This window comes from Nycticebus coucang, chromosome 5, assembly GCF_027406575.1.
Source record: "Nycticebus coucang isolate mNycCou1 chromosome 5, mNycCou1.pri, whole genome shotgun sequence".
In the NCBI taxonomy this organism is placed as follows: domain Eukaryota; kingdom Metazoa; phylum Chordata; class Mammalia; order Primates; family Lorisidae; genus Nycticebus; species Nycticebus coucang.
In genome coordinates this window covers 108,735,233-108,762,284 of record NC_069784.1, presented here as the reverse complement: position 1 = coordinate 108,762,284, position 27,052 = coordinate 108,735,233, and the positions used below count along the sequence as shown (strand labels likewise).

General features: G+C 37.2%; 1 protein-coding gene across 3 annotated transcripts in view; it reads right to left on the bottom strand.

Annotated features, from left to right (window-relative positions):
• Positions 1–27,052, bottom strand: part of ENPP1 (ectonucleotide pyrophosphatase/phosphodiesterase 1) — a 78,658-nt gene that overhangs the window by 18,708 nt on the left and 32,898 nt on the right. For all 3 annotated transcript variants that reach the window (XM_053592637.1, XM_053592638.1, XM_053592639.1), the window contains exons 2-12: positions 16,648–16,720; positions 14,404–14,520; positions 12,748–12,873; positions 11,650–11,710; positions 8,706–8,803; positions 6,738–6,817; positions 5,263–5,382; positions 4,216–4,325; positions 2,594–2,659; positions 2,240–2,312; positions 975–1,083 (exon numbers count right to left, since the gene is read on the bottom strand). In XM_053592637.1, the coding sequence (XP_053448612.1) occupies positions 975–1,083; positions 2,240–2,312; positions 2,594–2,659; positions 4,216–4,325; positions 5,263–5,382; positions 6,738–6,817; positions 8,706–8,803; positions 11,650–11,710; positions 12,748–12,873; positions 14,404–14,520; positions 16,648–16,720 (1,033 nt within the window). The remainder of the gene's footprint in view (positions 1–974; positions 1,084–2,239; positions 2,313–2,593; positions 2,660–4,215; positions 4,326–5,262; positions 5,383–6,737; positions 6,818–8,705; positions 8,804–11,649; positions 11,711–12,747; positions 12,874–14,403; positions 14,521–16,647; positions 16,721–27,052) is intronic.

Sequence of the window (27,052 nt, the reverse complement as noted above, 5' to 3'; positions counted from 1 at the left end):
AATAACATTATGTGAGTGAAGAGGAATGTCTTCTCAGAGTTTTAGACTGAATATAAAAAGCCCAGTGATTTGTCCAAATTACCTAGCATACCCTGTTTCCCCAAAAATAAGACATCCTCCGAAAATAAGACCTACTTACAGGAAAGATAAGACGTCCCCTGAAAATAAGACCTAGAGCATCTTTGGGAGCACATCTTAAAATAAGACACTGCGCATCTTTGGGAGCACACTGAAAATAAGACAGTGTCTTATTAACTGGGTATTATTAACAGGGTATTATTAACTGGGAGTGGATGACCGACTCAGTCTCATTCCAGAACTGGAGAAACAGGGTATTATTAACTGGGAGTGGATGACCAACTCAGTCTCATTCCAGAACTGGAGCTTCTTTATCATGTAACTCCATACACTGTTTCTAAAAACAGCTTTCTGTCATTATTTCTGAATCAAATAACATTAACAACTAGAACAAAAACAAGCAAAAAGAACATTCTTTCTATTTCTTTATAAGCATACTGCTTCTATTATCCCAAAACTGTACAAAATTTTGCTAACAAAGATCACAATAAGTAAAAGCAAAATCAAAATATTAAAAAAATTAATACATACTATCTCTTAAAGTCAGATTTGTCATGCTAAAGAAAGTTGAAGAGGTAATAATCAGTTCCAACTGAATCTAAAAATGTAAAGTGACCAAAATTTAATATGGTGAAAAAAGATTATTTTAACTATTCAAATTCCTGGTGTAGGCCTTTCCCAAATCAGCAGACAGAAGCATTGTGGTGGATGGGCTCTTAGCTTTCTGTGAATTGTGTCATATATATTTAATATAATTTTTTCCTAAAGTCTTTCTGCAAGAAGTTACATCTTAACAAAAGAATTAACTATAACATTCAGAGGAAATGAGGAAACAAAAACTAATCAAGTATGCTTGTTAACCCAAATCGGGAGTAAATAATGAAAACTTAGATTACCATGATCTGAAATAAGGATGAGATTCAGGCATTTGTGCAAGTTCAGCTCTTTCAGACCATCCATCAGCATGCCAACCATGTTGTCCACCCTCTGCAAGGCTTTGATGACCTGAGAAAGGGAAGCATTCTGATGTGACATACTCCATATGAATGGCTATCTTTATATAAAGTTATTTCTGAAATAAGCATTTAGACAAAGTAGCACCCCAAAAAAGGGGGTTTGCAATACACATGTCAGGTCAGGCTTTAGTCTAGACCCCATACTGAAGAGTCGCCGAGGCTCACACACAAGCTATCCAGTCTGGGACATCTGGACAGGAGAATTGAAAGAACTCTGGCGTGAATCCTTTACTATTAAAGAAGAATGTGTATCTAGGAGTCTATTATCCCTTGGAATCACATGGGGCTAAAGATAACCAGATTCTGACATGAGGGATCCTGGCAATACCGCTTCTCCCTTTTATCATAACCAAAAATATTCACAGATTTACTGCTTCTTTTCATATCTTAGGTCAAGGACATATATCAGAAGGAAAGTCACTTTAGGGATACAAGAAAACACGTTCAAATCATTTTCTAATCTCAAGCTTCCTGTGCTCCATGGTGAAAAATAAAATGGCCACATGACAGGTGAAAACAGTATTTACAGCACTACACGTATCACCAACATAGCCTAGAGCTGGCTAAATTCCTGAAAGGGTATCAGGTCAAATAAGATGAAAGCGTTAGTCCATGAGCTGTTTTCCTATTGCTAGTTTCCTACTCAATAAAGAATAATTATTTGATTACCTCTGTACTTTTGATAAAATCTCCCATCTTTCAATGCCCAAGCTCTGTTGTAAGCATGAGATCCAGTGGACAGGACATTCTCCTAAACGAGTTCATACAAGCTTTCTTCTGCAATTTGACTTAATATTTTACATTTTCTTAGAAATCTGAAGTCTTATCTGTTTATAAAATTCTCAAAAAGAACTTAGTTTTGAGGCCAATGGAGAGGGATATGAGGTGGACTATAGCTTTAGAATTGAAAATTCAGAATTTAATTCTTCATCATTTCGATTTAGCATTACAGAAAATATAAACAAAACAATCCTCCCACCTTTTATTTTGTGTCAAGTTCCTCCTTTGGTTTAGCAATATTGTGCAAGAAACTCACTCTTTCATAGAATTTTATAGAATGGCCTAGAAACTGCTTCAAAGCAAGGTTCAGTGAGATGACTAGGTACTAGGTTTAATGAAGTAATCATTGGTAAAAATGTACTTACTTCACTGCTGACTGGTCCATAAGAATGGCCTGAAGAATCTGGTTCTTCTAAATACAGAGTGTAAAAGTGTGGTCTAAATCAAACAGTATCAAAATGTAATATTTTATGAACACATTGAAAAACAGAATGGAAAAAATAATTCAGCATTTGATAGTGATTAAAAATTCTATAACACTGGAGTAACAAACTACAGTTTTAAATTTCTTCAAAATGTACCCATAGAAGTTCACTCAAGAGTTGGTTTGCATATAAAACACCATAGGCAATAGCAGTTTTACTCTAGTCTATTTTTAAGTAATATGTAATCTCTATAAAACAAGGTGTATTTACAATAGAAATTAATTGCCTACATACCTTCTATCTTCAGGAAGTTGTAGCCACTGAAGAACAGCTAAAATTCTTTCTTCAAATGGTACTGAACTAAAGTAAAAGATAAACAGAATGAAACAGATCTGTGACAACTGTATGGATTTAAAGTACAAACTTATTTAATTGAAAATAGCATTAAGAGGCTCGGCACCCGTAGCACAGCGGTTATGGCGTCAGTCACATACACCGAGGCTGGACAGTTCAAACCCGCCCAGGGCCAGCTAAACAGAATGACAACTGCAACAAAAAATAGCTGGGTGTTGTGGCAGGCGCCTGTGGTCCCAGCTACTTGGGAGGCTGAAGCAAGAGAATCACTTAAGCCCAAGAGTTTGAGGTTGCTGTGAGCTATGATGCCACAGCACTCTACTGAGAGTGACATAGTGAGACTCCGTCTAAAGAAAAAAAAAAGAGAGAGAAAATAGCATTAAGAGATACTAAAGCAATCCAATGCATCTGCTACGTTTGAATTCATGTAAAAGTTTCATCGAAAACCTTAAATTTAGGGCAGTGCCCGTAGCTCAGTGGGTAGGGTGCCGACCACATACGCCAAGGCTGGCAGGTTCAAAACCAGCCTGGGGCCAGCTAAACAGCAATGACAACTGGAACAACAACAACAAATAGCTGGGCGTTATGGTGAGCACCTGTACAGCCAGCTACTTGGGAAGCTGAGGCAAGAGAATCACTTAAGCCCAAGAGTTTGAGGTTGCTGTGAGCTGTGATAGCATAGCACTCTACTGAGGGTGACAAAGTGACTCTGTCTCAAAAAAAAAAAAAAACAACAACTTAAATTTGTTTTCCCAATAAAGGAACAAAAGAAGTTAGAAGTTAGGTTTACATAAAAAGAAGTTGTAAATGAGTTTAAAAATTTGCTGCCTATCCTCTACCTAAAGATATTGTACTTGTACCTGAGAAAAGTCATTGCACATCATGTGAATATCTCACCTGTTAATACCCTCTCCATAGGGTACCTCATGAAGAATTCACTGATTGATAACTCTTAGTACACATAGGAATTAGGCACATGAGGAGCAGATAACAGTTCTCCAGGCAACATTTCCTGAGCCAAAGTAACTACGCCTTCCTCTAGACACAGGTTTTGTTCACACCCCTCCATCAGAGTGCTTGGAGTCTTACCTATTCACAAAATTCCCAAGTGCAGTAAATTGTGTTCTCTACTGGACCTTGAAAGGCCAGAGACCATATGCTGCTAATTTTTTAATTCCCCATGGCACATAAAAATCTCAACTACGATCCATGGAATAAATAATTGCAAATAATGAGGTAGATAAGAGACACTGCACTGTGCCATGTGGGCCATAAAGAATACAAAGCAGCATAAGATGACCAAGGAAAACGCTTAGATATTTCTTGTATGGGATCTGTGACCTCTTCTGTTTGCTCAACTACACTGTTGTATGGATTTTGTCTAATTTCACTGTCTATCATCTATCTAAAACTCTTTTGAGATAAAGTTCTTATTCTTCCAATTCTCGTGTTTTAGCCAGCATGACACTCAAATGTTAAAGCGACTCAATAAGAAGGACACGATGACATAAAAATAAGCAGTTTTACATTACAGGTCCTAGAAAAGGTTCATCTACACATACCCATTATAGATTTGATAGATGTCTGGTAAAACTCCATTAATTGCTGTATCTGATCCTGGCCAAAAATAAGTGCCAGACCTGAGGCCTTGAATCTTAGCTGTGACCCAAATCTGAAGGGGATAATGAAGGAAAATTAGGAAATTGTGCAAACATTCATCTCCTAGGGAAATACGCGTTCATGAAACACTAATGCATTCCACTTAGTGCTACAATGTTTTTAAGGTCAACAAGCTCCGGCAGATAGACTATAATAATCCTATGATAATGACTCTTAAGTAGCAGCAAAAATATATTGAATAATCAGAAATTAATTCCTGCAACATTTGGAGCTATATCCTAAATATATTCTTAATTAATAGGTTTCTCTTGAAAGAAGAAAAAGTCACAAAAGTCCTCAATTTGTTGACATCTTGGCTTTCGTAACTAACATGTATTAAACACTTATTACTGTCAACGTTAGTTCTAAATGGTATTTCTATAAGCATCCTACATTATGAACTAACATAATCTTCACAATAACCCTATGTCAAAAATAAAATCTGAATTCATAACCTGAAAATTAAACATATGATCTTTTTTCTTGTTAGAAGAATAACAAAATTACCAAACAGACCCTTATTGCAATTATTGCAGCAACATAAAAAAAATGAAAAGGAGAATACATCTAAATCAAAATTAGAAAGAACCTGCTAAATCAGCATATGCAAGTGAAACCAAGGGTTACCTCTTTCAACAAAGTAGTGTTGTACGGATCAAAACTATTATTTCCAGACTACTGCCACTTGCTATTATTACAGAAGGAAGACTCAATCAGAAAAGAAAACTGCCCAGCACAACCCAAATCCATCTCAGAGATAAACTACTAGCATTCTATGTAATCATTTAAGTTGTATTTAGAATTATCAGTATTCATTTCCATTTATGAAATAATGGCCTTAGACACAGTAAATGAAATAGGTTAAAAAGCTCCAGGGAATCTGCTTATTTTACTTTGATTAATGAGAATAAGAAACTCTTTCAGTAGCTTAAAATAAACAAAGAACTTACTGGTTCTCCTTTGTACCACGCAGGATTAAATTTCTCTTTACTTTTAAGTGAAAAAGAAGCATTCATTTCGGGATCATACATTTTATTGTCAATTATGCCATGAGATTCTGGATAAAGTCCCTAAAAAAGATAAAATACAGATTTTATGCAAATTTTAAGTTCATTTAATGTTAAAGTCACAGAATAATACAACCAGAAAAGAGAAACTGATAAACTAAAGCTACAAGGAATCACAATAAAATTTAAGGATAGAAAAACAAAAAATTTAGTAATGCCAAACACAACCAACCACTTAAGAGTTTAAATACTATTTTTTGTTTTAAATTATGTAACAGAACAGCTCAGCGCCCGTAGTACAGTGTTTATGGTGCCAGCCACATACAAGAAAGTTGGTGGGTTCAAACCCAGCCCAGGCCAGCTAAAACAACAATGACAACCGCAACAAAAAAAATAGCCAGGCATTGTGGCAAGAGCCTGTAGTCCCAGCTACTTGGGAGGCTGAAGCAAGAGAATCACTTAAGCCCAAGAGTTGGAGGTTGTTGTGAGCTGTGACACCCTGGCACTCTACCAAGGGCAACATAGTGCGACTCTGTCTCAAAAAAAAAAAAAAAAAGTAACAGGAAAAAATAAATCAATAATACCATACATGAAGTAAACAGGCAAACTCCCAAATTTGGGGGAAAAAAAATACTCTGTTGTCTTTTTGCTTTCCTGAGTAAATTATTTCTGCAGAACAAACTCATTTTTGGTTGGGTACCAAAATAGCTTGTAAGAATACAAACTATCATACTAATTTTCTGTCTTCCGTTCTAAAGGGTCATGAATTCTACTATTTTTCCTGATTCATATTTAATATGGAAACTTTGATAGAAACAAAAACAGAACTGAAATCCTGTCTGCATGCAGGCAGAGCAGCTTGCTGGGATTCTTCATCAGGATGATTGGAACGACAGGAATAGGGGAGTATGGGCCAGTTTTTTTTGGCTCAAATAAAGTAAGCTACCCCGCTTCCCCGAAAATAAGACATCCTCCGAAAATAAGACCTACTTACAGGAAAGCTAGGATGTCCCCTGAAAATAAGACCTAGCGCATCTTTGGGAGCACACCTTAAAATAAGACACTGTCTTATTTTCAGGGAAACAGGGTACAAAGCTGATGAGAAAAAATAGGATAAAAGAATCAGAGACTCTTAACACTGAAAGGAAACCAAGGAATCCTTCCTTGGAATATTTAGCCACCTCTTTTCACAGACGAGAAAATGGAGACCCAGAAGATAAAGTGACTTTCCCAAAGCCACAGCTAATTAACTAATAGCAGAGAGAAGAACAAAACCGAGGTTTCCTTGTTTAACTACCCCTTGGAAAAGAAATTTGTTTTTGCCTTTTTAATCTGAAACCCGATCAGTCCTCAAAAAATGTTACAATTCCATCTTACTTCTACGAACATATATTAAAAAGTTGAAGTGCAGAGCTTACTGTGACAATGCTGTAGTGATTGGGAAAAGTTTTTGTCGGATATACTGGTCTCATATTTTTAGTATATGTTCCGCAGTTTTCTAGAAAGGAAAAAAAATAGCCATTGTTAATAAACACATCTGGCAATGTGTTGACCTTATTTAACTTTGGTACCACAGCAGTCATCATGGAAAACAAACAAACAAAAAAAAAAATTAGCCAAGGAATAATTTATAAATTCAGGATAAATTATAAAGCAACACTGTGGATAAATTAAATGTTAAAGATAAGAATTAATTTTTCTCTTAGAAAAGCATTAAACAAAATAATTAAACCAATTAAATAATCATCTCAACACATTAAGTTCAAGATGGACAAATTATATTAATATCTGTAAAATGTGATGTTTGCTAGATCTTTGATACTAATGGTCAAATACCTACATTACATTGCTAAAAAAAACAAACCTGCCCTTAATGCTGACAAGTGAAAAGAGGAAAGAAAAAAAAAAAAACTCCACTTAAAGCTAAATGTGCAAATTAAAAGAAGAGTGAAGTAGTATTTGGGGAGATAGTGTCCTAGGCCATGGATTCAAATCCAGCCAACCCTAAACAAACTCAGCTGCCTTAAAGAGAAAAGTCACCTTTTGGTTTTAAGGCAGAGACAGAGGGTCAGATTGTTCCTAATGCCCTGCTGTTTCAGCCCTGATGAATCCCTCCTTCTACTACCAAGGAAGGTACACAACTAACGATTCCAGCCTGTCAATACTCCACTGCCTGAACATGTTCCTTGGATTAGCCTGTGTCTGTACAGCTCGCTGCCTTCCCAACAGTTCAGAATTACAGGCTATATTCCTCAATTACCCAAAGCCAGTGGTAATTGGGTTCATTGCATATAGATTTCTTTTCAACTTAATACACAACCACCTATAGCTCCTTAATACTGAGCTTGGCATGCCGTTTTTGGTACCATGGAGACCAATGGTCCTCCTAAAAGCAACAAAGGGCTGGATTCAAATGTCAAAGCCTGTAAGCCTGCTAGTCAATAACAGAGCTTCGTCCATAAAAAGCTAAATGCTTTTATACCAAATGATTAGTTTAAAAAACAAAACAAAACTATTACCTTCCAGGCAGAAATTAAAAACTAAAATTTTAAAAAGTTCTCCAAAAATCATTCTGGTGCATCATAAGACAAGCAAAATGATGTACAAGTATATTTACTGGGAGTGATTTTAATGTTTAAAGCAACCTTACAAATTCAACTCTAGTAAATAATATTTTAGAAATTTACAAAAACACTAAAATAGTTGTATTTACTTACTTCTACGTCAGTCTAGTACCACACTGTATCTACTTAAATATTGACGACTACTGACTAGCAACGGTCTATAGTTTTTATATGTATAGATGAGTTTCTCCTCTTTCAATAACAGTGATGACACATATTTATGGCTGTTAATATGATCTCAAACTCTGGCATCAATATTAAAAGAAGACCATTCTACTATTTCATCAATAACATGAACAGTAATCATTCAATCAAGGCTTTGATTGAGAGTCTTTAAAAGTAGAAAAATCCAATTCAGTTCAGAGAGCTCGTAGACAAATACCTGTAGGCTCTCCTACTAATCTCATATCAGAAATACCGTCAGTTTTTGAAATTCTATTTTTAAAATGAAATATTTATAGAATAAATAGGGTGTTTTTTTTTCCACAAAAGGAAATCCAAAATTCTAAGAAAAAATAAACAGGTATAAAAATGGGCAAAAGTTAAAATCCTAAGATAACTGCATTAACTTAGAAGTACTTAAGGGGCACTTCCAGAGTAATCACAATATTACTAGTGCCTTCTACCAGGTTCAACTACTTTTCAGTAGAGAAATCTGATGAAACAGTGAGGTTCTGCCAGTATTTTTCCAACACAGACCGTCCTCCCAGTCCATCTTACCGAAAGCATGACACTCTAGTAGTAAACTCCGAAGTTACTCACTTAGTTTGCTAATAACAGGAAGAAGTCCACTCCAAGTGTGTAAATATTCTGCCCTGAATCCATCCAAAGAAAATAAGAGAGTGGGAGGCGTATTAAACCTGGGTAATGAGAAAAAGAAATGTTTAAAGATGCAAATATTTATGTAGATAAAGGACGATATTCTTCATTGGCTCATGTCCAGTGGAGATTTTCCACTGAGGTCAATATGTCATCGTCACTACACTAACAAGTTCAGCAAGAACACTCAAATGATACTTTACATGCATTTATATTCATATACGTGCTTTATCATCTCATAATACATATACATCAAATAATACTTATTAATAATACTTATTAAGCACTTGTGCCATGTTGCCACCATACAGAGGACATCCTTCATGGTTTCCTGTCATTCCAAAATCTAGACCAAATGCTACTGAAATGTAATAATATTTTCCCAATTTGCAGAAAAATATTAATAAACAACTACAGTGTCACAATTGTTTTTGCTTCCATTATTTTATTCCTGAATAACTAGTTTCTGATATTGTCTCTACTTGATTCTAATAGATTATACTTCTTATAGCATACATTATATACCATATTTAGTTGTTTTTTCATGTTTTTTTTGTTGTTGTTGTTGTTGTTTTTGTTTTGTAGAGACAGAGTCTCACTTTATGGCCCTCAGTAGAGTGCCATGACATCACACAGCTCACAGCAACCTCCAACTCCTAGGCTTAGGCAATTCTCTTGCCTCAGCCTCCCAAGGAACTGGAACTATAGGCCCTCACCACAACACCCGACTATTTTTTATTGCAGTTTAGCCAGGGCCGGGTTCAAACCCGCCACCCTCAGTATATAGGGCCGGTGCCCTACCCACTGAGCCACAGGTGCCACCCTATGCCATATTTAGTTTTTAAGCACAATATATTTAAAAGTTATAAATATTTAATACAAAAGTTTGAGTGATAATTACATTTAAATATATAAATGAAAAAGATGACGCAAAGCTAGGAATGATCAACAATGAGATTTCTGTGCATTCCTCCCACCCCATCTCTTCCCCCAACACACACAAATATGAACATACAGATGTGTGGGGTGTAGAAATCTAAACCGGGATATGAAAAAGTCATGTGTGATAATATACTCAACAAAAAAGAATATCTATGAATGACTACACAAGAATCCTGGTCTACAAATTTTGCAGCATCTAGTGATACCAGGTGGGTGGCAGGGGAATTGTATATCACTGGATAACGGTGATAAGACCTTCCACTGCAAGTTTACTCAGTAATTTACAATTTGAGAGCAAATACCTTGCCCTTTTTCAATCCTATCTCCTCCCATCTTATCCTTGCATACAAACATGCACACACATACACAAACAGCCCACAACAAGGGGGAAATTTTTATACAGTTTCCACTATATCTGTAACATAGTCCCACTGGGAGAATGCTGAATCAGTTGCCCATAGTCTCAATGGGTCCATATCATTACAAAACTACTTCTGTTTAATCATCAGAAAACACAAAAAGCAGGTTAGTGAGCCACCCAGTAAATATACTGTAGTCATTTCCAGTATAATAAGAAGTGTTCTGAATTTTGATCTTCGATTGTAAAGAAAGGAAAAGTTACCTCTCCCACTAAAAGATTCAATGAAAATAATGATTGATGTTTAGAAGGCAAAGAAAGATTCAAAATACACTATGTCTAAAATGTCTAGTATACTTTGAAAGAGTTTAAAGTACATATGAAGTTTCTCTCTTTTTTCTATTAAAAAAAAATTTTATTAAATCATAGCTGTGTACATTAATGCAATTATGGGGTACAATGTGCTGGCTTTAAATACAATTGAAATACTTTCATCAAACTGGTTAACATAGCCTTCACTTCATTTTCTTAGTTATTGTATTAAGACATTTATATTCTACACATAGTAGATTTGTAAAATGCACCATAGGTGCATTGTAAAATGCACCATAGGTGTGGTCCCACCAATGGAAGTTTCTCTTAACAAAGGCTTTACAGCTTTAAAATTTTTAATAGTTTAGAAAAACCATTATTTGAAAAGATAAAAATATATTCCTAAAGATGAATAATTCAAATTATATGAGTAGTATACATCAAGTGGAACAAAAAAAAATATGTCTACATATTTATAAATTCTCTAACCCTTAAATTCCATAAATACTCTTGTTGATGGCCTACTAATATAGTAAGGTCCTGTACAAAGTATCTTAAGTACAAAAAGAATAAATATGAATTATAAGATTTATGTAACATCATCTCACAGACATGTTCCCTCCCTATCCCCAAAATTTATAAATGCACCAAATTACAAAAAATTTTTAAAAGTATAATCTGCTACACATTCAACTCTCAAAACTCCAAATAAAAACAAAGATCCTTCCTTCCTAAGATACAAATACTGCTATCTAGCACTTATAAATACTAAAGACTAAATATTCATGGATTCTCTTTTTTCCATTAGCTTCCAAAATAAAGGTCTCTCTATAATTATCAGAGTTGAGATGCTCAACCAGTATAATGCAAATGTTACAAAATAAAAAATAAAAAATCCAAAATCTGAAAGACTTCTGGTGCCAATCATTTTGGATAAAGGATATTCATGTTTAGTAAACCAATGATTGTTATTTTTATCTTAATTTCAAAAAAGAAAAAAACACAGTATGTACTTCTCAGGAAGAAAAAATTACTTAGAATGGGTATAGGCAAAACTTACTACATGCAGAATACAAATGCCTACATACAGTAACTAAGAAAATGCCATGAAGGCTATGTTGAACAGTTTGATGAGAATATTTCAGATTGTATATGAAACCAGCACATTGTACCCCTTGATTGCACTAATGTACACAGCTATGATTTAACAATAAAAATAAATTAATTAATAAAAAAAAAAGAAGAAAAAATTAGTTTCTCAGAATATAGTCTTACCCGGCTGGACACTGCGGCACATTAATGTTCTCACATGGTTCTTCTACCCAACTTTTCTCACCTAAAATATTTTCAAGAAATAAATTGAGTTGTACACACAATATAGTAACAATAATTGTGATGCTTGTGAGATACATTACAGCAGATTCCAAGAACAAAATATATTAACATATATATTGATAACCTAGGACATGATACTAAGAAGAGATAATGAATAAAGGGAGATATTGTTTCAATATGAGTAAATATCAGAAAGAAAAAATGGATGTATAATTTTAAGACTTAAACATACTACTAAATTTGTGAGAACCTCAAGTTACCCTTTCCATTTTCAAATATTTAATAGTTTCAGCCAAAATGTACAACGCTCCTATACTCCCCCTCCCCCATAAAAACCTTTGGTGCTTTGATGTCTCAGTTCTCTCTCATATAGAGCCAGGTTCTGTTAAGGGATTTTAAGGAAATCTATAATACCTGAATAAGACACTATTAATAATAAGCTTACAAAATGTCCTATAATCTTTCAAAGTAATTTCGCATTGACTCTGTCAATGCATGGTAGACACTGTCCTCGTTTACTATGAGGAAACCTGAGACATGAAAGTTGGCCAGGACTGGAAGGCTGATGTTTCCACAAATCAGCATTAAGTATGTAGCTATTATCAAAATAACATGAGGAGGTCGTGGAGGAGTGAGTGGCTAGAGATAAGACAAGATTGGCCATTACACATTCTCTTTCCTCATGCATTTGTTTGAAATTTTCTTTAGCAAAAAGTTTTAAAAGTACAGTAGAATCTCCAGAGTTGACCACCTCCCTAAATTGAGCGCCTCAAGTTGACCTAATTTTTGTAGACTGGACATGCACTACATGTATGTAGCAGTACAGTAGGCCTAGTTCCTTACGTGACCACCTCTACATGTTGACCAATTTGTTACAGTCCTTCAATTTACATAAGTTTTATTGTATTTTTTTCAGCTAATATAGTTGGTCAATAAATATAACTCCTGTTATAAAAGGTAATAGAAGTGCGAAAGTTAGCTAAGACCCTGGAAGGTACCAGGCTGTTACAGAACCCAGAGAGAGCATGGAAGCCTGACCTTGACACACAGAGCTGTAGTTAATGCAGCAGTCACCCTGGTCTTTGCAGTCATCGGAACAGGCACAGAGGCTTTTAAGCAACCGTTTCTCACCACACCTAAATTTGTTGCAAGTCCATATATGTTCTAGAAACAAATATCAACAAAATGTGTTTTATGGTTCAAATTCTACACATCCAAAGTGAACACAGAATTGTCATCCTCTGAAATATGATTCGTAAGAGACAATGAACTACTGCATAATTCTAGTCACTCACAGAATAGGCCTGTCCCATGGCCTCACTGAACAGGAATAAAACATGCAGGTGTCAGTTGATATTATTTCAGTAAAACTCCAGAATTTTGTCATTTTCAAACTTGGACACACAAATAAGTATAGAATTCACATATATTGGCTTCTTCCACCATCCACTTTAAAGGTTCTAAAAAGCTCCATCTAAATCTGACCCTTTCCCATTTAAATATTATTCGACAACATATATAGAGAAATCCAAATAAAACAAAAAATTGTTATATTCTGATAATTTTGTTTTTAAAAGTATACATAGAAATCTCAGGGTTGTTTTGATTTGCATTTCTCTACCCTGAGATATCATCTAACCCCAGTGAGAATGGCCCACATCACAAAATCTCAAAACTGCAGATGCTGGCGTGGATGTGGAGAGAAGGGAACACTTTTACACTGCTGGTGGGACTGCAAACTAGTACAACCTTTCTGGAAGGATGTATGGAGAAACCTCAAAGCACTCAACCTAGACCTCCCATTTGATCCTGCAATCCCATTACTGGGCATCTACTCAGAAGGAAAGAAATCCTTTTATCATAAGGACACTTGTACTAGACTGTTTACTGCAGCTCAATTTACAATCGCCAAAATGTGGAAACAGCCTAAATGCCCACCAACCCAGGAATGGATTAACAAGCTGTGGTATATGTATACCATGGAATACTATTCAGCCATTAAAAAAAATGGAGACTTTACATCCTTCGTATTAACCTGGATGGAAGTGGAAGACATTATTCTTAGTAAAGCATCACAAGAATGAACAAGCATGAATCCTATGTACTCAATTTTGATATGAGGACAATTAATGACAATTAAGGTTATGGGGGGGAAGCAGAAAGAGGGACGGAGGGACAGGGGTGGGGCCTTGGTGTGTGTCACACTTTATGGGGGCAAGCCATGATTGCAAGAGGGACTTCACCTAACAATTGCAATCAGTGTAACCTGGCTTATTGTACCCTCAATGAATCCCCAACAATAAATAAATAAATAAATAAATAAATAAATAAATAAATAAAATAAAATTAAAAAAAAGAAATCTAGAAACTCTTGATATAAGAGGTTCAGAGTCAAAATATTTATGTATTTCAAGCAGCCTTTTATATCTTAATCTAAACACAAATTAGAGTAGAAAGTCTTCCAGCATACATTAAAAATAGACACAATTTTGCTATCCATGAAATGTTTAACAAAGGCACAACATGTAAACTTTTTCCTTTAAGGAACTGTTGAAAGAAAATATAAAGGCTAATGTCAAAATGTATGGGCATGCTAAATTAATTTTTTTAAAAAATTCAAATCAAAAGATGCAGAACTTTCTTTGATCTTTTTCTAATGCCCATTACGCCATTTTTTTTCCTGCACATCTTTACCTGGTTCTATACAGATCTCCTGGTAATCTAGACAGCAGTTTCCCATCTCAACACAGGCAACGTCACAGCGACAGTTCCCAAATGTTCTCTCAAAACAGCGACCTTTGCAACTTTTAACTGAAAATATTGAACAATGAGTTAGATGTTTCTAATCATTACATAATTACAAAGCAAACGTCAACTAATACGCCTAAGCTGGTTAGGGATATAGGAGAGGTGGAAATGCTTTAGAAAATGCAGACGGGGTAAAAAGTGATCCAAGAATCTTGTCATAAATACAGACAGAAAGTGGCACAACAGAAGATAACCTTAGTACAGAGGGAAAAAAGGGAACTTTAAAAAAAAATTATTACAAACCTTTCTGGTCTGATACGACTTAAATATCTATGATACGATAAAGAAAAGTCAGAATAAGGACTTTCTCTGAATATTTCATGCCAGGAAAAAGCTGGCTTAAGTAGCCACGGGGTTCCCCAAAATTTTTCAGTTGGGAAAAGACTTTTCTTTAAGTGATTAGGAATACTGCAGAAAGGGAGAGAATGCCTAACTCACTTCCCCCACAATCTTGGTGTCATGAAGTAGTGTGTTTGTACACAACATGGTCCCCAGCACTGTCTCTCCTGCCATGACCTAAATACCTATTTCACCTTCAGAACCAGCCTGGTGGTCTCCAAGAAGCTTTCTCCAGCTTAGGCCCAATTTCCATTTTTTAATCTCTTATAAAACTCATCCTTTCCCCAGTTATTTAATTCCATGTGTAAGTAGGTTGTCTGGCTAATATCCAGGTATCACACTAGACAACAAACTTCTGAAGAACAAAGACCACATCTGGATTTTGCCCAGCACATTGTATCCCTAGGATCTAGCAAGGTGCTTGAGGTCTACTTGGTACTAAAATGTTTTTGCTAAATGGATAAACGGTGGGTATGAAAGGAAAATACTTTTCATGAAAAATAACTTTACCCTTTCAACTCTTTACTAGATACCTTGACTAAGTTCAGTTTTTAAGAACATTAAGATGATAAGAAAAAGAAACAAGACATGTGTAAAATAATGGACATCCAACAACAACAAAAAAATAATCTTAGTTCTTGACTTTAATGGTCTCCTGAGCCAACAGGACACTACCATGGAATTTAACTCTCATTTGATACCAGGAAATTAGGTAATTTTAGGAACAAGAAGTAACAACTTCTAGGGTCAGAAATACTAACTATCCTGGCCCTGGAGGTGGGGGACTAGACTATTAAAATAATATTTTCCTAGTAATTTTTAAAAATATGATGCATGCTATAGTGAGCTTGGATTAAAATTGCTAGTGTCAATCCTTCATTATTATGTGTCAAAGAGAACTCAAGGGAAGTTGCTTCCTTTCAAAAGACTACACGAGTGAACACTGAAGTCTGTAATTTTTTACTTTTGTTAAACTTAGATACATTTATTCTGATTAGTTTGCTGAATACGTCCATAACATCACCACATTTAATTCATTTCAACAATTCATGACAACTTACCAATCACTAAAAGTTTCTAAATTACCAACATTACACTTACATAATGATTGAACAGGAGGAAATATTGTTCAATTTTCAAAACTGAATTTTCTAGGATGACCATCAATAATTTTATAGGGAGAAAAAGCTACCTTAGAGTCAAAATAATAACCACTATAATTTACCGTTCAGTTTGATTATTTATAGTAATCTTGTCAGTGTTATAGAGACCTCTGCAAATAATATAAAGAAAAAAGTATCTAAAAGCTTAAAAATATCACTATTTCTTTGAAACCACCAATGTGTGTAATTTTTAAAATGTTTAAAGCACATACTGGTTAAGTTTCTGGTCACCCAGGGATGCTGACTAGTAACCTGGTTAAGTTTCTGGTCATCCAGGGCTGCTTCAGCAACTAACTCTTCAGGGGAAGAGAGTATCCTAGGCCTGCCTGTAGAAGAGAGGACTCCAGGGGCATAAAGGCAGAACCTTCTAAGACCTGTTTGCTTATGTCTTTGTTCTTAACTGATTTTTTTTATTGTTTGGGTTTTTTTGTTTGTGTTTCAGTCATAGGTCCTCTTCCTTATTTTGTGATAAGCTTCGTAGGTAAGTAAAATTTTATATGGCTAAAAGAATAAAAGAGCTTCAAGAAGAAGGCTTAAACCAGCATCAGCTTGGATTAGGACATAAAACTTAACTCAGTCACATTCTGAATAAGGCCACACCCACATGTGCACACACAGCATTAATTACCTTCTTTGGCACAGCTTGGTTTCAAACCAAATATACAACCAAGGATTGTTGTTAACACACATACTGACAACACCTGTAAGGGGAAAAGAGAAAATTATATAGTTTCAATATCCTATCATTTCTCCAGATTCTTTCTTTAAATATTCCTAAACTTGCTGCTGCTACTGCTCGTTTTTCTGATCTGGATGTGTTCACTTTTTAAAAATTCAAATAGTACACATGACTTACATACATCTCTGTAGGTATATTATACTTCAATAAAAAGTTTAATGTCAGCAAATGATCCTATGCCGTCCAAAGTTAATGTAATCGGAAACTCTGTAGGAACTATAAACGACTTCGTTGGAAAAAATTTTAATTAAGAGAAAGAGAGAGAAAAATCTACTTAGAGACTACATTTCTTATTGTTAATTCATTAAAGGCAATAGGAGAATATTACAAGCCTCGATTAACAGTTTAACTATATAGAGCTAAACACAGTATAATATCCTCGTATGCACAATGGCAGTTTGTGAGAACATGCCCTGAAGAGGGTCAGTTGACTACATCTCAGACCCAGATGTTATCCCAAACTGGTTGTGTGATTTGCAGCAGGTCTCTTAAGCTATCTAGACATCAGTTTCTTCATCTCTAAATTATAAAGGTTGGCCTACATGGATCTCTAAAAATCTTTCCAACACTAACACTTTGCCATTTTCTCATTCTCCACTCTTCTGGCCTCTAGCATGTTCAAATAAAGGGATACACCATGTAACTCCTAAGAACAGTGATGGAATTTTCGTGAGTTAAAAGACAAAGGGGCAGAATCATGCACAAAACAATGCTCAATTTTTTTTTAGTGGGATAGAGTCTCCTTGACACCCCTCTACAATGGCAGTTTGCAAGGCAATTCAACAAAATATTCACTGAGTACCAGTTAGGTGTAAGGACTATGTCATACACTGAAGGGAAGAATAAGAGCCACTTCAGGGAGCTTCTATTTGTGTGTAAGAAGATAAACACAGCGGCTAACCAGCCCACATTGGGTAGGCGCTACAAACCAGCTGCAAAATCCTACAGTTGCTTTAAGAAGGAGAAAGGGTGGCTGGAGAGAGGGCGATCAGGAAGAGCTTCACAGACAAAGCCCTTGGCATGCTCTGGATGGGTGAAAGTGAAGGGGGTCTCTGGAAAAAAAAGAAGACAGCAATAGAGGGCCCCTGTCTATTATTATTCAGAGAACTCTCTGAAGAGCAAGGAGCAGCTCTGAGGTAAACAGTTAGAAATCAACAAAACAAGACCATTGAAGATTAACATAGGAATTAACTGATTCAAAGGCAGAGGAAACAAGGGCTGGGGGCACAGGTGTAGACCAGAGAGGGGGTTGTGAGAAGGACAGGGAACTCATTGTCTTGTGAGGTGAACGTTGTCATGTCTGAGACCGATTCCACAACAGATGTTGACCTTGCACCAGGGTCCTAACTCCAGTGCCAGCCAGGACCAGAGTAGGAGACACTGCTGTTCCCCAGAAACACCAGCTTTGAAGAATTGACAGGAGGGTGGCTAAGGGGGTTGCTGAGATTATGCAAATTAGAAAGAATACCACATTGAAAAAAGGTAGCTTTAGGTATATAAGAAGTAAAGATTTGAGCAGAGGGGGTGGCGCCTGTGGCTTAGAGGGGTAGGGTGCCAGCCCCATATGCCGGAGGTGGCAGGTTCAAATCTAGCCCCGGCCAAAACTGCATTAAAAAAAAAAAAAAAGATTTAAGCAGAGGGTAGTGAGCCATTTCTGCCACCCCTCTACTGTTCAGCTTTGTCTTAACTTTTGTAGAGCTTTTTTATGTCTATCAATAAACTCGGAATACTATAACATGGTGTGTACTCTTTATTTCATCCTGATTGTCTTGTCTGCTCAAAAGGGGTGTACCAACTGAAAGCCTATGGCCAAGATACTCCCTGGTGTGGCTTAAAGTGCTTCCCTGGAAGGAATATGGACAGATTGCCCTTGAGGTTGGCGAGCAGGTTTTCTTTTTTCTGGCTCTCTTTTCGCAAGGAATGGCCTCCCACACTAGCCTGTTTTTGTGCCTCTGTGTTCATTAGTGGTGTCTTTCAATTCTTTGTCTGATCACCCAAGAACCCTCTGATTAAAGATCCAGCATGCTTTCCAAAGGACACCATATTTCCATGGGGAGCTGGAGGAAGGGGAGGGGATGGGGAGAGGGAGGGGGAGGGGAGACAGAGCAGAGGGAACTTTGAGGAGAAAGGCCAACATGCAGAAAGGCTCTAAGGACAGCAGGCACACAGAAGGCAGCAGATAAATAATGAGCAGCCTATTTTATTTGGATGAAAAGCCAAAGTGACAATAACAGCAAAAACCACAAAGGGGAATGAATGGACACTAAGTGAATGTATAGAAAAATGGTGTGGAATTCTGGAAAGCCAAAGTGAAGAGATTATAACAGAGACATGAGGAAAGGGTAAATGGGGCAGGAGGCTGGTGGGTAGAGGCTTTTATGAACACATTCCTTCGAATAAAGCATGCAGAGTGCTGAGCATTATGTGCCAGCCTTGCGGCTAAGTACTGGACATTCGGTAATAAAACAGACATGACCTCTGCTCTCAAGGGCCCACTATCAAGTTACTGCAAGAACTAAAAAGGAAGTGAATGGAACTTTATTTACCAATAAAGTGAGGCAGAAGGTCTAAAAAGTAAATGGGGATAAAAGACAGCCAGAGTTTTTCCAAAAAAGAAAGCAAAGGTCTTTCTTTTTAGGCTACAAAAAAACTAAGTGTGTACCACACATATATTCCCATTAAAGTAAGGAGCTCTCTGAGGAAGAGCTTGAACAAATAAACTAACAAGTGCAAATGGATAGGATAATACATTAGAAGAGAGAAGTAAGGGATTCTCCTGAACCCCTGGTGATGAGGTAAACTGACACAACCCAATGGAAGGGAGTTTTTAACTATCAAAAATATTAAAGACTCTCAGTATCAATTAAAAATATATAGAAAAATGAAAAAAATAAAACTAATCTATAGCAGTACCCTGTAATTTAAACGATTAAAAACAAGGAGAATTAAAATTCTGTTCCTCTGGGAAACTTACTAAGATAGTTAGAACAGTACTTACTTTCTTATCATTCATATTGTTGCAGAAAGATGAGGCCCGACGGAGAGAAAGAGCACCCAAATACCATGTTTGTAAGAGGAAGGGCTTTATTCACCAGCCAGGAGCTTACAGCATAGAAGAATTCCAAATGGCTGTGCTCCCCGACTGGCGTGGTCTTTCCTTTTTTATCGACAGTCAAAAAGTTTCACCCCATAGCTACCCTTCTCACTGGCCAGTTTGAATCAAGCGGGAGATGCTATTGCAGCCCTTACAGAACAACAGAATTTCACGGAACTTGGAAATTTCCAAGTTCCAGGAAGTTAAGTTTACGAATTCCCAAGAGCTGAGTCACCACGGAGAGGACCCTGCAGGTGTATCCTGGTGGTCTCCTTGAGAAGAGGAGACTTTCTCTTCTGTTCTCCTAGACCTCACCCTTCTCAGGTATCCTCTCTCAGTATAACTTACAACACAGAGTGAGAGTTGCCATATTCTTTTCTATGTTTAGATCATCTTCCAATGTTTTGACATTTGCACTTTCAACATCATGAAGGCCAGACACAGTGGCTCATGCCTGTAATCCTAGCACACTGGGAGGCTGAGGTGGGAGGATCCCTTGAGGCCAGGAGTTTGACATCAATATCATGAACTATCTCCCAGAGTTCCTTTAATACAAGTTTTGTGCCAGTGCCACTTCCTCTGGCTTCATGTCTAGAACCTACTGTACAGTGGCAGTGTCAGCATCCCCATAGTTATCTATTTCTTCCATAACTCCTTTACATTAGATTTAAATTTCATTTCTAACATTATCACTTTTCTTTACTGTACTTTCATTCCTTATCAGTCAATTCCCCTTTCAATTATCCATTTTTATAAGACATCATGTGGGCTTACCACTGGGAGACATAGCACCAGCACAACTACATGCTTTGCTGTCTGAGCATGAACTTGAGAGAAGATACCCAGAAAAAGTAAGATCTAAGAGAACAGAGGTCTTCTCAAGGGGAGACCCCAAGGAGATACCTGGGAGATCCTCCCCACGGTGACTCAGCTCTTAGGAATTTGTAGAAACTTAACTTCCTGGGACCTGGAAACTAACATTTGCTTCCACTTCTGTAAAAGCCAGAGCTGCTTCTCCAACTTGATTCAAATTGACCAGTGAGAAAGGTACCCGTGGGCTGGAACTTTTGACTGGAGATAAAAAGGAATAGACTGAGTCAGTCGGGGAGCACAACCATCATGGACTCTGGTCTGCCATCGCTCTGCCAGCTGGAATAAAACCCTTCCTCTTTTAAACATAGTGTTTGGGTGTTCTTTCTCTCCTTTGGGCCTCATCTTCCTGCAACAAACTGACTAAAAGAATCATAGTAGCCAATCACTCACTGACTTTGAAAGAAGTGATGTGGTTGATCACTAACCATGACATCCCCCTGTTACTTACATAGTGATTTGTGGATTGGTGAACTAGAAGCAAAGTTTGTACTTTATCCAATTACTCACAGCCAGTATACCTTGGTAACTGAAATTAGAATCATGTTGTTGGGGGACTGATGTTATATAATTAAACTGTGGTAATAGAAACGGTGTATGCCAGCAAATCATGCAAAGAAAACACTGCCTCAACTCTCACAAGTGGACAATATATTTGTCCAAGGATGTCTACTTCAAAACTATTTGTACTTTTTAAAAATAAAATAAACAGAAATAACCAAAGCTTAATTTAGGGAAAATTGGTTTAATAAGTCATGTTTTATCTATTCAATGAAATACTCTTGGGAGTTCGCCCAGAGATAAGCATATCAGAAGGCTAAGAGAAAGTTACAAAAATACGCGCCAAAACTGACATGTAGTAATGGGAACTTGGAAGCATCTGCTGGGAAAGAGGTGGCTTAGGACACCCCAGGTGAAGGGTGACAATAAATCAGTGGAAATAATAAAGACTAAGTCAAGAAGGGAAAAGTAAAAAGCCACTCAAGCTCTGGAGTCCAGCTCACTCCGAGATCATGGATTGTAATGAACCGAATGGCCTGAAATGCTTAGAATGGGAGTGGGGAAATGGAATAAAAGGATGACTTGGCCTGGGACAGAGGAAGGCAGAGAAACCAAAGCACAAACTGGAACAAGAGAGTCAAAGCATGGGTGGAATGGCTCAAAGAGGCAGGACCATCTGAACATTCGTATTTGAATGGGGAAACTGGAAAAAGAGAAAAATTATGGAAAGATTTGGTGATAAGCAGGCATTTTCATTTTTAAAATACATATGGTTTATACAGGTCTTTATCTTCTTGTCAAGTTGCAGATGACACATGCTAATTTTTTTTTTTTGGTAGAGACAGAGTTTCACTTTATTGCCCTTGGTAGAGTGCCATGGCGTCACACAGCTCACAGCAACCTCCAACTCCTGGGCTTAGGCGATTCTCCTGCTTCAGCCTCCTGAGTAGCCGGGACTACAGGTGCCTGCCACAACGCCCAGCTATTTATTTTGTTACAGTTTGGCCGGGGCTGGGCCCGAACCCGCCACCCTCGGTATGTGGGGCCAGCGCCCTGCTCACTGAGCCACAGGCGCCACCCGACACATGCTAATTTTTTAACATCACCTCTTCATGGTTAAAAAGAAATTACTTAAATTTACCTTTAATAAGATAGCATAGCACGGGAATCAAACAAAAGTATGACAATTGAAATAATCACTTCTCATTTAAAGTCACATCTGTAAAAGATGAAATTTAGAATATCTGAAAAAAAAAAAAGAAGAAATTGAGAATATCTGGCCAAGTGCTGTGGCTCGTGCTTCTATTCCTAGCACTCTGGGAAGCCAAGGTGGGTAGATCACTGATCTCAGGAGTTGAAGACCAGCCTGAGCAAGACTGAGACCTTGTCTCTACTAAAAATAGAAAAATTAGCTGGACATTGTGGCAGGTGCCTGTAGTCCCAGCTACTTGGAGGCTGAGGTAAGAGGATCTCTTCAGCCCAAGAGACTGAGGTTGCTGTGAGCTATTATGATGCTATGGTACTCTTGCCAGGGTAACAAAATGCGACTGTCTCAAAAAAATTAAAAAAAAGTAATTTAGAATATCTATAACTCTCTTACTAAACAATTATTATAGTTTCCAGTAGAAAAATTCTCTTCAACAACTTTCAGGGCTGTGAAATATGAGTTTGAGTTTTCTTCTCAAAGTAGTTTAATTCAGAAATGTCAAAATTTGTCATACAGGCCAGCCATGGTGGCTCATATCTATAATCCTAGCACTCTGGGAAACCAAGGCAGAAGGATTGCTTGAGTGCAGGAGTTTGAGACCAGCCTGAACAGAGCAGAGATCCCATCTCTACCAAACATAGAAAAATTAGCCAGGCTTGTTGGCACTTGCCTATAGTCTCAATTACTCTGGAGGCTGAGGCAGGAGGACCATTTGAGCCCAGTAGTCTGAGGCTGCTGTGAGCTAGGCAAGACCATGGCACTCTAGCCCAGGTAATAGAGTAAGACTGTTACCAAAAAAAAAAATTCCATTTTTTTTTAATATTTATTTATTTTTTTAATTTATTTATTATTGAATCATAGCTGTGTACGTTAATGCAATTATGGGGCACCATACACTGGTTTTAGAGACCATTTGACAATTTTCATCACACTGGTTAACATAGCCTTCCTGGCATTTTCTTAGTTATTGTGTTACGGCATTTATAGTCCACATTTAGTAAGTTTCACATGTACCCTTGTAACATGCACCATAGGTGTGGTCCCACCAATTACCCTCCCTCTACCCATCCTCCCCCCTCCCCTTCTCACTTTGTCACTATTGGTAGATTGCTGTGTCATCTTAGCTCACAGAAACCTCAAACTCTTGGGTTCAAGTAATCCTCTCGCCTCAGCCTCCCAAGTAGCTGAACCACAGGCACCTGCCACAACACCAGGTTATTTTTAGAGATGGGTATCTCATGCTTGCTCAGGCTGGTCTCAAACTCCTGAGCTCAAGCTATCCACCTGCCTCAGCCTCCCAGAATGCTAGGATTATAGTTGTGAGCCACCACACCTGGCCTCTACCATCCATTTTTATCTCCATAACAATTTAGGCATTTTTGATATTTTGACATTTTCTTAGTTTTATATAGTTTCTAAGAAAACTATATAAAAAACATTTCACATTAGAAAACACAAAACTGGGAGACAAAGTCAAGCAAAGTTTTTGGATATTTTGCCCTTATGTTAAAAGTATATTTGGAGTTTCCTGCTTATTTAGTTTGAGTTCCCAGATGATTACATCTTTCTTAGACATTTAATGAGGCAAAAGAAACAGATACATAAAAACCTTTTTTTTTCTGACTGATTCCCTCAAATACAGTAATGGCGTTAATATAATGCGTATTATCCTTTTTTAATTAAGTCTTCATTCAAATATGAGTGTCTACTGTGCGCAGTCCCTGTGCTAAAGGTGTTGAAGGCCAGAGACATAATGAAAACAACTCCTGCCCCTACAGAAAAATAAAGAGTGGGAGAGTGGACATTAAAATGCATGATTGTAATGGAACTTCGCAAGAGCTACCGCAAAATATGCAAAAAATGCTAACATGTTATCAGCACAGTGGAAAAAAGAAAAGGAGAGATGGCTTTACAAAGAGAGATGTGGGGAAAAAGAGATCCCCCCCCCCCCCGACAATAAATAAATGTTTCAGTTTCTGGAACATATGATGTATTTAGATTCTGTCGGGGAAGCATAAAAATAAAACAAGAAAAGAATTTGTGGTACAACTCTAGAATGATACCACATATTTATAATAAAGACATGAATTAAACTGATATGTAGTTTCCTGGTCACTCCCCTAAGAATTAAACTACATAGTAGTGACCGTATATGCAATTGTACTTCATGCAAACCCTTGGAAGGATGGAAAACAACACCAGTCTGGGAAAAAGGAAGCAACAACAACGAAAAATGGCTGTCACTTCTGTAGCATTTCCTATGTGCCAGGGACTTTTTTCTAAGAGGTGTAAGTACTTACAAGAACATTACAAGAAGATTATGATTAACTCAACCTAAGGAATCTGAGCTACAAAGAGGTTAGAAACCTGCCAAAGTCCTTAGAGTTAATAAGCATCAGCGGTAAGATTTGAACTTAGGCAGACAAAGTGTAGAAGAAGTGGGGCAGGAGGAGGAACTGTGGAAGCATCTGAAAATATGGAAGTGACACGACTAGGCTGACAAATTCTAAATTTAGGAAAATGAAGGCTAGACTCACCTGCTTCTTTTCTCCCAGGAGATACTAGGCGTGTTCTAACCCCGAGTTACTGCTGCCCTGGCCATGTTCCATGACATTTGTTCATTTATCTCTCACTGGACTTAGGATAAATAAATCATTTCTGCATTTTCAACGTTTAGCATAGTGGACACAATAGACATTCAACAAATAAGTGTTAAGGTGACAATCAGCAAGCTGCAATTTGATCAAACATAATTCTGGAGAAACCACAAATCCCCCAATTTTTCCCATCTGGGTTGATAAAGCCAGTCAGTTTGTTAATAAGGGACTTCGTGTCTGCTTTATATAAAGGATACCCACAATAATGGTAGAATGCTGGACTGGGCGTTTAAAGGGACAGATACCACAAAATGGCGCCTAAATGAATGAGCTGCCACGGTGCTTCCCAGTTCTCTGAGCTTTGACCAAAGCTGGGTGCTTTCTGGAGAAACCTGTGAGAACTCAGGCCAGCACAGTGCTATGAGTCTTCAGGGAATTTTATTTTTGGAAGATTTAGATCCCTAATGAGTAAATCCAGAGCCAAGAAACTTCCACAGAAGATTCAAAGAGAGATTCAAAGACAACACATTCTTGAAGAACCTGTAAGCATTACAAAGTTCTGAGCAAAAGTTAGAATCTTTTCTTTAAAAGAGTTCCTAAGTCCACTTACACGGGTATTCATACACGCTTGGCTTTCAGCTTGATGCATTCAGCGTCATTATAGTTATATTCAACTTATCGGATGATGATCCTCCCAAACTGCAGTGAAATTTGATGTGAAGCCATTTATATAACTGGTCACATGAAAATGGAGAAAAGAGACATCAACCACTGAGAAGCACATCACTTAAAGGCAAACCTCAGACTTAATCTCTCAGTGAAACACTAAAACTCTGAAGAAGTTGACATCTGCCTGGTAGAAAGAGCTTCAGATTCAAAATGACTTGGGTTCAAACATCACCTCTGCCAATCATCTATTCAACATTTAGCAAATTATTTCTCAAGACCCTACCACATCTCAAGCACTGACCTATTTGAATATACACCCATGAACCAGTGCAATGCCCTCACAAAACTTACATTCTGGTAAGTGTAAGTTGTAAGTTGTCTCACAGTTGGACAACCACCAACTGTGAGACCTAAGAATGTTTCATGTCTTCACTAAACCTCATTTTTAATCTATAAATGATGACAATACCCACTTCATAAGGTAACAGAATCCTTGGACTAAATGTATAGAAAGTACCTAGATGGGTGATGGAAGCATAGAATTGCTAAGTAAATGACAGTTCTCACTAAGAATATGTAACTCACTAAGAGGACCAGGCCCATGATAGATTCTTCCAAAGGGCAATACAACTTTAGTAGTGTTTATCAAACTACATAGGCTGGGCGCAGTGGCTCACACCTGTAATCCTAGCACTGTGAGGGGCCAAGGTGAGTGATTGCCTGAGCTCAGGAGTTCAAGACCAGCCTGAGCAAGACCAAGACTCTGTCTCCAAAAATAACCAGGCATTATGGGAGGCACATATAGTCCCAGCTACTTGGGAGGGTGAGGCAAATCAATCACTTGAGACCAAGAGTTTGAGGTTGCTGTGAGCTATGACACCACAGCACTCTACTGAGAGCAATGAAGTGAGACCCTTCTAAAAAAAATTTTTTTAAATTAAAACAAGAAAATAACAGAAATCCCACAAACCAGTGCATTAACATTTTTCTCTATCTTTTTTTTAATTCACAGTAACCTTTATTCAACAATAGATGAAAACTATGCAGTGGTAAAGAAATCTGTCCAAAAGATATATTAGAGTGAGAAGAAATATAACACAGTATTTTGCAGGAAATGACAATACTGGACATTTTCATTATGTCTATACAGCGGCTATCCAACCCATGCTACTGAAAAGAGGACCCCTGTAAACACCAATTTATATATTAGAAATGTCTTCATACCTAATATTAAGTGCAGCCTTAGACTGATCCAAGCACTTTGGGTTCAAGAAGTTGCAGAAAAAAACTAAAACAAATGTCTTAAAATATCCATATTTTTGGCTCACGAATGATACTTCCAGAGATATATCCTAA